This window comes from Topomyia yanbarensis, chromosome 2, assembly GCF_030247195.1.
Source record: "Topomyia yanbarensis strain Yona2022 chromosome 2, ASM3024719v1, whole genome shotgun sequence".
Classification (NCBI taxonomy): Eukaryota; Metazoa; Arthropoda; class Insecta; order Diptera; family Culicidae; genus Topomyia; species Topomyia yanbarensis.
The window spans coordinates 125,870,248-125,883,686 of record NC_080671.1 but is presented as its reverse complement, the minus strand read 5'-3'; the positions used below and the strand labels follow the sequence as shown (position 1 = coordinate 125,883,686).

Sequence of the window (13,439 nt, the reverse complement as noted above, 5' to 3'; positions counted from 1 at the left end):
TCCGGTTTAGCGACATTCATTATAACCTAACCAATATGGGTATTTTTGGAATTCTCTTGACGAGTGAGTGCCAGAATGACTGTGTAACTCGGTTGAAGTCACTCAAAGTGACAGCAAAAACTGTTGTTGCCAGACACAAAAAAGTAGTCATCATCAGTGTTGCGCATTCCTCTGTACGAAACTCTATACTACACAGACTTTACAAAGGCGTAGACATGGTTTGTGTTCCTGAACAAACACCTTGTCAAGCGTGAGAAGCTGTTCCGATTTAACCGATGAGAACCAGAGAAACTTAGTTCGGCTTAGCAGCCAATGCAATATGCACCATGCCATTTCTCCCTGAGAAGAAAAATTTGGGTAAAATTCCATTTAACTCCACTAAGGTGAAAATTGGGCAAAAGCACTTTTGCGAACGAAGGGCACAGCAGATTTGAATAAATTAGGTATGGAATTTATGTTTCCACTTCGTCTCGTCAAATCCAACACTGACTTCGAGCAGGGCAAAGCTAGCGCTGTCCTAAGCTAGCGGTGTCCTTTTCTTGTTGGACACTACGCTTGACTTGGCGATTGCTCAGGAACACAATTTATGTTTCCGATTTCGGAGCTAGCGTCGATCCAGGGCTAGGCTAGTTTCAAAATTTCTTTATTTGTAGGTTTTTTGTTCTTCACGTCAAAAAGCGGTTTTACTGAAGTTTCTAGTTAGCGGAGAAGTAATAATAAAAGTATTATTATGTAAGAACGTTCCAAACCATAAATTGCTTATACGTGGGTGGGCGTAGCGTAGTTGGTAAATCGATTGCCTTGTACGCAGCGCACCTGGGTTGGAGTCCCGACCCCCGCACATAGGGTTAGAAATTTTTCACAAGAGATATTTCTAACCCGAAGAGGCGAATGACCTTAAGGTTAAAACCTCTATAATCGAAACAAAAAAAATTGCTTATACTTTTCTTAAAATCCCAAAGGACGTGAACTTAAACTGAAACATATTCCATAATTGCCGCAAGTGCCACTTTTGATCAGATAATGCCCATGGTTGTGATTTCTTTCGTTCCTGACCCAACCAGTAACAATCCCGCCAAGGGATGTCCCCTAGAAACCTAAAGCATCGCCAAAACATGTCTCGTCTCAATGCGATTATAATATGTGCATACCCACCTCAAAGTACTTCAATTTTCTTGATATCTGTCCGTAGTACGGAAATGAAAGAAATAGGGAGCACCTACATACGTTATGCTATTGAAAACGTGTCACAGTGAACTGAATCGGAGCAACCGGTAGCGTCATAGGTAGGTAGAGCAGGGATCCTTTATTCCCGAGGATCAAAAGAGCTTCTTTTTTGAAGGAACGCTCAGAAGAGCAATTTGTTTACACTTCAAATGGAGTGTCAATGAGCACAGTTTCATAATAGCATAAAAAGTGAACGAGCACCGGTAGGAGAATGGGAAAAATCTCATTTCATCTCTAGTCGTCAAGAGTCGATGAATGGGACTTAATGATGGATTTTGTCTCGAGTAGTTGTAAGCTGTTTCTATTTTCAATTCCCTGAAGAGGGTGTGAAAGATTGCAATGATGTTGAACACAATTCATGATTTGATGAAAGGTTATGACAACGGTCGGGCGTGGGCTTGCTGGTTTTATTTGACAAATGATTTCCAGGAATTGTGATTACAGTCCATGAGTGACCATTCCCACCTAGTCGGGTTGATAGTTTTACACAACGGATTTCAAGAAGCTATCAGTGCTCCTTTGGACCTGCTTGGCCTAATCCCGTTCCACTTCTGCTCTGCTGTTGGGCAATTTTGTGAGCTTAAAATTCCAAATTGATTAGGATAACGTCAGGTGATGTGACTACCGAAAAGGTTCGGTGGGAAGGGATAGTTTCCTTTTTTGTCATGCCTTGTTTCGTTTTCTCAGAAAGAGGATTAACTATGGAAGATGTACTCCAAGGAAGTGATGCAAAAAATAAACTAAAAAGCAAGTTTGGTCCTTTCAACTTCTCCAGAAACTAGTGGATAACTAGTGAGTTATGAATTGTCACACAAAGCCATAAGCAGATTTGTTCGTACTTTAGTTAACACTTTGTTATTAAAATTGTTTTAGAATATTACATCAAATCGCATTACATTTTTTTTTATTTCGTTCATACAGGTTTTAACCTTAGAAACATTCGTCTCTTTTCTCGGGTTAGAGAGACCCTTAAACCTTAGATTTTTCAAAAAGAGATTTCTCTTTTTGAAAAATCTCCAACCTACGTGCGGGGTTGGTAATTGAATCCAGGTGAGGTGCGTACAAGGCAATCGATTTATCAATTACACTACGTCTGTCTCTTTGAAAACCATTAATTTTCACTCAAATATATGAAATAGTGAATATTTGAAGTAACTGAAACAGCAATAAAAATATTTTTAAAAAATTACGCGGAGTCTACATTTGCCGTTTTTGCTTGACCTTGAAATTGAGACAGATTGTAACCCCACCCGCTATCATTTGATACATTTTGAGTCCAGTTGGAGTTAGAACCTGACTCAGTTGTGACACAAACAAAAATGAAATTAGTGAGTAAAAATAAGTCACCAAAAATTAATTCTATGTTTTAAATGACTATTCGACTTTTCCTTAGATGATATCAGTAAGGAGGAATATGACCAGAGCTCGCTACATTTTCCCACAACTCAACCGTAAACAGCTTCTATTATTATCATATTTTCAGCCCAAAGAACCGGACGATTATTGATTCCAGTGATGCGTGGCACGATTTGTGGCTACCGAATTTAGGTTGAGAAAAACTACCCAGAAATGAAGGCAAAAAGAACAGTAGGTGAAAAAACTGTTCACGGGTTTGAAAGATTTTTTCTCTCTCTTTCCTCACGAGTGCTGTTGGAATTGAAATTCTTCGCCCGGAGGTTGATCTACGCTGTTGGCGGTCAGTATTTCAAAAACCATGTTCTTAGATGCTGGTGGCATTGTTCCAGCTGGTCTTAATACCGGCTCTCTCTTTAGGGCTTCCCATAAAGCCTTATGAGGGATGATGGTGATGAGGATGCATGCGTCAATGCGGTCGTTTTGATTGACGGGTTCAGGTTTTCGGGGTAGTCTTTGGTCAGGTCTTCCAGCCGTTCACATTCAAATTATTTTCATGATTTATATCGTATTCATAAGTGCCTGAATCCAATGAAGTGCCAACCGAAAACAATTGATTACAAATTTTCATGCTAATTAAAATCAGTCAAGAAAGTTGAATAGATGCAATTAGAATTCCTAATCGGCAGCCCGTGAAATCATAAAAAAGTCATAAGCCTCGCCGATGCACACAAATCGTAACAAGGCATTATGGGAAGCATAAACGCCAAAAATGAGTGCAGCAAATCTCAGACCAGACAGTTTTAATTCCATTTTTTCCGATTTTCACTTTGAACAACTTAACAAATGAACCCTTCGCGCGCCCTTGACTCTGCCATCCTGCGAGCTGGTAGGACTCGGAGAAGCGGTTCAAGTTGAGCCAAGCGGATTATGTGTAATGTTTTCCGACAAAACCGCAAAGATCCGTCCACCCGCTGCTGTTGCTGCTGTTAGCTGGTTGCTGGCGGCCAGCCCTGATGGGCATTCGGAAGGTCTAGTGCAAACATAATAAAAATAAGCTCTTTGTAGTTTTTTTAAAGACCTTACCAGGCAACGCCACACGAATGCCGAGAGCACAGGACATAATCTGAAACATGTTTGGATACGATGCACCGTACCTCGTACCCAAAAATGGCACATATTCCAAGCGGATTCACACGACTGCATTTGATGGACATAAGTGCAGGTTCGACATTCCCAGACACAATTGAACATTCAACTGATTCGTTTGGTAATATTTATGTAGTAGCCGTATTGCGGGATCAGTGGAACTGTATCGACTGTTATCGATACAGCGCCTCAAATCCGTATTCTTACATCTTTGGAAAGTAAACATTTGTGTTATTTATTATCTGTTATTTATTTATTAATTATTAAAAATTTTGCACATTTATTTTTATTTATTCTTCTACACCAATTTGAGAAATCCCTGAAATCCTTTTACTTGTTTTTGTTTCTATTTATTGTTTCTGAAGCTACTGCTATGCAAAAAATAGTTTAGTAGACTATAAACAAGATATAACGTGAAAAATTACTTTATCGATTTATATCGCTATAAACCACGTACACTGTTGCGTTTTTCAAAGGGAAGGTTTCCGATCGTGCTGAACCCCAGTTTTTGCTACACTAAATATATGAATATAATACAGTAGGATTCCGTTTTTGGCAACAATATTTTTTTTCAGTTGCCAAAACTGGAACCGTGCCAAGAATGGAACATTACCTTAAAAGCTTTTATTTTCAATTTGTGACATCACAAATGTCACAAGAACATCTATCTATCTATCTATCTATATATATATATATATATATATATATATATATATATATATATATATATATATATATATATATATATATATATATATATATATATATATATATATATATATATATATATATATATATATATATATATATATATATATATATATATATATATATATATATATATATATATATATATATATATATATATATATATATAAAAGTCAAAGTTTGTATGTATATGATTTATAGACTCCCAAACGGCTTAACCGATTTCCGTAAAAATTTGCACACAGTAGGTATTTGGTATGGGGCGTGTTTGTGTGCTATTAGTTGGAGATTATCTGCCCGCCAGATGGCGCTTTGGAACAAATTATGTTTTTCTCCTATTTCGCAGAGTGTCGCAGCAACGCGCGATGGGTATTAGCTAGTTAATTATATAAGAATATGTGAAATGGAATGAAATAATAGAAAAAATCAACAAATTTAACTTTATTCGCTATGCCCGCCTTCATAAAATATAGTGAATATGACTCCTATGTTTGGAAATAACGTCAAAAGCGATATCCATTATTACAATAAAATGATTATTGAGCATTTCTCAAAAGATTTACTATGAACAAAAATAATGTTGACAAAAACGGAACCCATTTGTTGCCAAAAACGGAACTTTTTTGTTGCCAAAAATAGAGCATGCCAAAAACGGAACGTGCCAAAAACGGAATCTTACTGTACATCAAATTGGGCTTGAAAGTTCTGAGAAATCAGAAAAAGATAGAATTTCGAATGAAAAATTAGTTGGAATAGAACCCTGAGTAAAAATATTTTTTGAAAATATGAAGATACTGAAAAATATGTAATATTTTAAAATTTCAAGAAAGCCCAAGAAATTCTCATCAGAAGCGTAGAGTACTAAGTTTACTCTCAAATTCATCCGTACAAACCTACCCTCATTTAGATTGTTGCAAAGAGCTATAACGCTTTTAAAAGAATTATTTTTTCAAGTTAAAATATGATTGTTTTTTAATACATCGATTACAAATTGAAAATATATATCCAATTTTCAACTCCTCCAAAAGCCCGTTCAGAAAAAAAACTAAAATTAATTAGATTTCATCAAGTAAAAACCAGAGCTTGAAAGATTTTTAAATTAAATTTTTGAATTTAAATTTAAATTTTCAATGCCCGCTTTACTCTAATTTCCCTCAAAGTAGAATTTTATTATTTGACAAAAGTTTGACAAAAGTTCATTCTACATATGAAATTTGCATCAAAATCGAAGCACATCAATACGACTTCTCGCACAAAGGGGTGCCCACTTTAGTTTTACTTTGCTCCTTTCGTCTTTCTATTCGAGTTCACAACGTAGTGCGTGTGATCCAAATTGATCCTTTGTTTGCGTTGTGGACTGCCGATACACGACCATTGTTACCAATATAATCGAATTGCATCAACAACAAATCAACAGCATCCCAGTATGCCTGCAAGGCTCTATCCCATTTGGCATAATGTCATTTGGCATAATGCCCTTTGGCATAATGCTATTTGGCATAATGACCATTTGGCATAATGACCATTTGGCATAATGTCAATTTGGCTAATAGTCATTTGGCATAAAGGTTATTTAGCATAATGGTCATTTGGCATAATGCCATTTGGCATAAGGGTGATTTGGCATAACCAATTAGCACCCAGCATTTATTGAATGTGCGCAAATAAGGAGAATGCCTATGCGTTATGAGTGCAGGGAGAATGGTGATTGACGGTCCAGGAAAGATAAACCTGGTCTACAATACATTCGACTAGTTTATTTCGTCTGCGTTTTACTATCAAGGGGAGCACTGCACCTTCCCTTTGGTGTTTGCTCCGATGACAAGCAAATCAGAATCTCTCTATAGAGCAGTATTGTCTAAGCTTATCGAAATTGCTGATGAGATCGACGTTGAATTGCATCCAGAAGTGATTTTAACAGATTTGGAAAGGCTCTTATCAATGCGTTTGCCGAAGAGTTCCCTGGTCCAAGGCATGATGGATTTTTTTTTCATTTAAGCATGAACTGGTGGAAATATATCCAACAAAGTCGTTTGTTGCAGATTTTCAACAAAAATGAAAACTATTTTAATACATACAAAAAAGCCTGTTTTAACCCACCTAGCGGTTCAATTGTGCCTTTCTCATTTCTATAAACTACGGCTTGGTGGCAGGTTATTTTCAGCATAATTGTGGAAATGTTCATTACATTTATAGTACACTTTGCACTTATACACAATGGCTTGCCAGCCACGAAATTGATGAGACACGTGTCGACGGTGAAACACTTGAAACAAAAAAAATATCATACTTAATTAGTCTAATCAGCATTAGTTCAATGTTATCTGCTTGCTAGCTCATTTTGTCATGCGGGGGTGGGTGTGTGAGGAGGGCGAAAATCCCACGAACGAACGACTCCCCATCTTAATTTGGTATGCTTTGTGATATGGTGGTGGTTTAAAGAGGGTTGGGAGCTGGGTGGGGTGTTGGTCTGAGGGGTGATTTAAGGGGATTTTAAAGGGAGGGGAGTGAACAGTAGAGGGGGGGGGGGGTAACCCCTCTCCGTATACCCTCAACTACGCCCCTGTTAAAATCCAGAAACCTTATGCCAGCCAAAAAAAATTATTAGGATTAGGTTGACGGTTTCCAGAGTGATTTCATAACCTTTCTATATGAGAAAGACAAAAATGTGCCAAAATCGAAAAAAGTAAATTTTGGTCAATTTTTTTTTAGTTTGCATCAAATCTCGACGGCAAGTCATGCACCTTAAAGACATCTGGCATCAAAAATAAAAATTCTATTTTCAATGATAATGGTCATTGGAGTCGTCTGGTGGGTCGCAGTGCTGGTCTGATGCATATCATCGAAGAACTGAAACTAGAGGAAAAATTTATCGCTTCACAAATTTTGGCGCATATGTCACTAACCTCCGAGAAGAAGCGTCGTACCAAAGATCAGATAATTGATGCGAAACTGTGCAAAAATGTTACGAACTTACAAAATTTTGATACTATTGATTATCTTCAAGCAATAGCAGCAAATGTGGGCTCGCAATAAAGATGATTTTTTAATTAAGTTTTCTAATCCTTATGACGGTTAATACGAATAAAATAATTTATTTTGTGTTAATTTGCACATAAACTATTGAAAGAAACAGAACCAGAACAAATGCTTAGTTTACTGAATTTATTTACACAAGGATTTTAAAGGTAAAATTTGCTTTGAGTAAGATGTCATAAATTGTGGAAATATGAAATTAGGAATTTGCAAACTTTTGCATTAAAGAACAGCTCATAATTAAAAGAAGGATGAATTTTCAGTAAAGTTTGTCATTTATCTTTCAATAATTAGGATAAGTACAGACTAGATAGTTCGGTATAAATCATTGATGATTTTCCCTTCTTTTAAACATGAGCTGTTCTTAAATAGAAAGATTGTCAAAATTTCTATTTAAAATTTACATAAGTAGAATGAAATCCTTAGATGCTAGCTTGTCGTTAATCCAATGTTCACTTTGCCAAATACAAAAATATACCAAATAGATTTATGCCAAATGGCGTTATGCCAAATAGTGTTATGCCAAATGGCGTTATGCCAAATGGCGTTATGCCAAATGGTCTTTATGCCAAATGGTCATTATGCCAAATTGCCATTATGCCAAGTCACCTTTATGCCAACTGACTATTATGCCAAATAACCATTATGCCAAATAACCATTATGCCATATGACATTATGCCAAATGGCATTATGCCATATCACATTATGCCAAATGGGGTAGAGCCGCCTGCAACTGGACAGAGCGTTAAACATCACCATAGTTTCCGAGCAAGTGTGGAAGCAGCTCGGTAGCACAGCATTAGTTCCGGCGACGCAAATTGCTAAATCGGCGTCAGGTGAACAAGTCGAGTTGCAGTACGAGTTTGCATGTGAAGTATCATTCAACGGCTCAGCACAACACGGACGAATTTTCGTATCGAAGTGTCCGCTCAATCTTCTCGGAATCGATTTTATCGACAAATTCAACCTTTTGTCGTTATAGATGGACTACTTTTGTAATAATGTCAGCAGAGTTCCGGTCGATGCCAACTCTTTGCAAAAAGCGTACCCCAAGCTCTTTAGCAGCGCATTGGGACTGTGTGCAAAGGCCAAGGTCGAGCTAGTACTGAAGTGTCATGTCGGCCTGTTTTCTGTCCACGTAGGCCAGTATCCTACGCCATGCTAGCGACAGTTGATCAGAAACTCGATCGCTTAGAACGACTTCAAATTATTTCCTCAGTTGAATTTTCAGAGTGGGCTGCTCCAATAGTCGTAGTTAGGAAGACGAATGGCAACATACGCATTTGTGGCGATTTTTCCACTGGTCCAACGAGCGGATTCAGTCGCATCAATACCCGCTCCCGTTTCCGCATGGATATTTTTTCCAAATTAGCGAATTGTACAATTTTGAGCCAAGTTGATTTGTCGGATGCCTTTTTACAAGTGGCAATAGACGAAAGTTGTCGAAAATGTTGACAACACCAACCGGGGCTTGTATCAATACAACTACGATCTCGTTTCTAAACGATATCGTCATGCAACGTACTGACTCATCTTACATATTGTCAAAATTAAATTTATATGCTTCTACTCGTCAATTACGCAATAGAAATTTGTTCGCGATAGGTCATCACCGTACAGATTATGCTAAATTCGGACCACTAAACCAGATGATGGCTGTGTATAACCAGAATTGTGAAAATAATGACCTTACCATGTCCCGAACAAGTTTAAAACAGTTTTTCAACTCTTTGCGGCATCACAGTACATAGGAATAGTATATAGTATAGTATATAAGCAATTAATGTTTGTGTTTGTAGACTACAATTGATTGACGAATAAATAAATAAATAAACATAAGCTCCCCGACGGCAAGATCAAGGTGATTCAGCATGCATCTCAGGCGCTCACGGCCACGAAACAACGATATTCTCAACTCGATCGCAAAGGATTGGCGATGCTCTAAGCTGTGACAAAATTTCACAAGTTTCTGTTCGGGAGGCGGTTCCGCCTTCAAACGGATCACGTACCGCTACTATGAATCTTTGGGTCCAAAAAAGGAATGCCAGTCTACACTACCAACCGGCTTCAGCGTTGGGCCCTAACATTACTCTCATACGATTTCTCCATGGAATACGTCTCGACAACCAAGTTCGAGAATGCCGAAGTACTTTCCCGTCTCATCAACCAGCATGTCAAGCCACACGAAGACTTCGTCGTAACCTGAACCACCCTGGAAGAAGACTTGAGGGCAATAGCGGTCAGTAACGTCAAACATTTACCTCTTACCAAGTCCAATTCAGTTCTTCGGAAGGTTTACCGTTTCATACATGACGGCTGGTCAAATTCCAAGCTAGATGCGCACGATTGGGAGCTGCGACGATTTTACCATCGTCAAGAAGGGTTGTCGATCGTCCAAGGCTGCATTATGGTCGGGGATAGGATCGTGATCCCCGAGTTCCACCGGAAGAGGTGCTTGATCCGGGAGTGCAACGAATGAAAACAGTCGCACGCAGCTATGTGTAATGGCCAGGATTGGATGAGACGATAGTCAGTTTCGTAATGGCATGTCATCACTGTGCGTCCGCTGAACGGTCCCCGCCTAAAGCAACACCGGAATCTTGGCCGTCAACTACTGGTCGATGGCAACGTGTTAGTGCAGATTATACGGGTCCGATAGACGTGGTCGTCGACGCATATAGCAAATGGCAGGAAGTCTTCGCAAATCGGCGAATCATGACGGCAGCAACCATCAACTTATTTCGTTCGGTCTTCGCCAACAAGGGAATGCCTGAGCTCCTCGTCACAGCCGCGAAACACAGTTCAAAAGTACAGAGTTCAGCCAGCTTTGTAGCGAGAACGGCTTTCAGCGTCTTACTACGGCCCCTTTTTATCCGCAGTCAAACGGCCAGGCCGAATGGTTTGTTGATACATTCAAACGAGCGGTCAAAAAGATTAAAGAGAGAGAGAGAGAATACAATCGATCAAGAAACGTTGGACGTATTTCTACTTACCTATCTAACTACGCCCAACCCAAATGTACCAAACGGGAAAACGCCGGCCGAAACGTTGTACAATCGGTCATTACGTACTTCCCTATATCTTCTTCGAGCGCATAGCAGTCATGTATCAACAGCTAGTCAACCGAGCTCGTTCCAACCGAATGCAGATCTACGCAAACAACAAGTGGACTCGACAATCAGGAGTTATTGTCGAAAAAATCGGTCAAGTGATGTACAACGTAATGGTGAACAACAAGAAGCTGATTCGGTCCCACATCAACCAGTTGAGGGCTCGATCCGCGTCAGGATTTGAATTAAGAAAATAACAACTGAAACAGTTACCGATCGACATCCTGCTGAACGAATGGAAACAGTATAATCATTCAACGTTAACTGAATCGTCTTCAGATGAATACTTGCCCGAAGATAGGAATTCTGCCACATTAAAGTCAATGGGAAGTCAGCCTTTGGCCTCCCAATCATCAGACAGATCTATTTCAACATCATCCGAAGCAACCGAAGAACGCCACGATGGTTTCAGGCATACCACAGATATTAAGGAGGGAGATGTTGGGGACACTGGTAATCCTAAACGTAAATTGCCACAGGGCTCATCAGTGGCAAGCAAATGTCACTCGGATCCACGTCACTAGTGCACTGCGGCACTTCCTAAATCTTAAGGGGGAGGGGGTGGGGTGCAGAGTTTCAGCGTGAAAAAAAAAGTTTTTTGCTGCGATTTTTTTTAAATTTTGCTTGAAGCAAATTAATCAAAACTTTTGTACATTGCTATGATTCATTTCAATAATATTGTGTAATTTTTCTATGCAAAAATATCCACAAGCGACTCGGTTGACGGTTACAATGCTTTTTGTAGAACATCTCTGAAAAAAACATGATTTGCGGTGTTACATGCCATTCAAAAGCTACTTACCCGATTTTTTTTTCAAACTTTGCATGCACATTCTATGTTAAAAATACCTAACCCCTATGTTGAGTTTTTGAGCTATTTTTTTGGTTTACTCATAAAAAGGAGGAATTTTTCGCGAAAAATAGAAATTTTTATTTAAAATGAGTATAATACCCCCTTATTGGAAAATTATTTTGAAAACTCAACATAAAGGTTAGATATTTTTTTACATAGAATGTGTATGCAAAGTTTGAAAGAAATCGGATAAGTAGTTTTTGAATGGCAGGTAACACCGCAAACCCATGTTTTTCTAGAGACGTTCTAGAAAAGGCTTCGTCGCCGAGTCGCTTGTCGATATTTTTGCATAGAAAAATTACAGAATATTATTGAAATTATTCATTACAATCAGCGTTTCCAATATTCCAGATTTATCTGGAATTTTCCAGATTTTTCCCAACTGAACAGACATTTGTTCAAGCCAGACATTTTGCCAGATTTTTAAAATTTTGCCGGATTTTTCCAGATATTCAGAATTCTATGTCATACCCCAGTGGGGATGACATTATGCCGGTTTTATTTGGCACAATCAGAGTTTTTTCAAGCTGCCAGCAAAAGACAAATCTCTCATTCTACCAGATTTTTAAATTTTAAACTTATTTTGGAAATCTTGGTCATATTTTCTATTTCCATGAAGACCAAAATGTATGTCAAATTTCGATAACTTTGAGGTCGCTGCCAAGTGACAGATTTTACCAGACATTTTTTGTTGAACTGCCAGATTTTCTTCGAAAAATAGTGGCAACCCTGATTACAATGTACAAAAGTTTTGATCAATTTACTTCACGCAAAGTTCTAAAAATATTCGCAGCGAAAAAAAAATTCCACCCCGAAACTCCGAATATAGTATTCGTCGAGCAATTGCTCCGATGCAAATAGGAAGAATATCTTCACGTGCTACTGCTCGTGATTCTGACATTACAAGATTGACATTGAATTTCATTTTCTTCATCTTACAATTCAATAACATAACATTCATTGATTTATCATTGAAAAACCTGTTTTAATCCACCTAGTGGTGCGATTGTGCCTTTCTCATTTATCATAGTTATGATTTAATAGCTTGGTACGTTCAATGTAACATTGTGGAAATTTCTATGACATTATTAAACTTGGTAAGTATAAATAAGTGCACGACTGCCACGAATCTAATGAGCAACGTGTTGACGCTGACACACTTGAAACAAACAAAAATATAATATTTAATTAGCTTAATCAGCGTGAGTTCAATGTTATTTTTATGTTAACATATTTTGAAATGCGGAGTGGTAAGGAAGTGGGAGATAAATAGTGGGAGGGGAAAGATGCGTTGGGAACAACCTAACATATTTTGGTATATAGGTGGATGAAGCGAATGGTGTCAGGTTGGTCTAAGAGGGAGCGGTGTGAGAGGGAGAGGGAAGGATGGGAAGTGCAACACCCAACTTCATATTATACCTTCCAGTTGAGACTAGGTTAGTGATAATTGATTCATCACCGAAGTGGCTTTAGTTCTGGAATATGCCCGGAATACAGGAATTATCGATAGTGGACAATATATTCCAAAAATGTTTGATTCTCCATAAGTGGTCTAGTTTGTAAAAATCGGTTAAGAGTTCGGTGGAAAATAAAACAGTAGCTTAGGAACTTGTCGATTTCCCCGGAGGCCAATGTGGTCAAAACTACTTTGATTGGTCATTAGTGATTTAGACCCGCTAACCCGAGTAATGTTGAATCCATTTATATATGTATTACATCATTCGGACACCATAGTGTAACCAGTTAATTTTGGGATTTGCTGTGTGACCGTACTTTTCAATCCGTAACTCCGGAACCGGAAGTCGGATCAACTAAAAAGTCAATAGCAGCATATGGGAGCGGTATACCTTTCATTTGAAACTGTAACATTATTTGACACACGCATGCGCACACACATACATACATATATACATACATACACACACACACACATTTTGCAATCTCGACGAAGTGAATCGAATGGTATAAGATAATCGGCCTTGCGGGCCTCGGTTAAATCAAG

At 38.3% G+C, this 13,439-nt stretch overlaps 1 protein-coding gene across 1 annotated transcript; it reads left to right on the top strand.

Annotated features, from left to right (window-relative positions):
* Positions 1-10,015: 10,015 nt before the first annotated feature.
* LOC131679736 (uncharacterized protein K02A2.6-like) lies at positions 10,016-11,108 on the top strand. The gene is made up of 4 exons (XM_058960481.1): positions 10,016-10,282; positions 10,354-10,521; positions 10,566-10,745; positions 10,794-11,108. Exons 1-4 carry the CDS (start codon positions 10,016-10,018, stop codon positions 11,106-11,108), a joined length of 930 nt encoding a protein of 309 aa, XP_058816464.1.
* Positions 11,109-13,439: the final 2,331 nt, after the last annotated feature.

Excerpts from the sequence above, each read along its gene's own strand:
- LOC131679736 (XM_058960481.1), top strand. The coding sequence starts at position 10,016 with ATGGCATGTCATCACTGTGCGTCCGCTGAACGGTCCCCGCCTAAAGCA. Across the intron at positions 10,283-10,353 it reads CCGCGAAACACAGTTCAAAA|TCAAACGGCCAGGCCGAATG; the intron begins GTACAGAGTTCA and ends TTTTATCCGCAG. Across the intron at positions 10,746-10,793 it reads CCCACATCAACCAGTTGAGG|TTACCGATCGACATCCTGCT; the intron begins GCTCGATCCGCG and ends CAACTGAAACAG.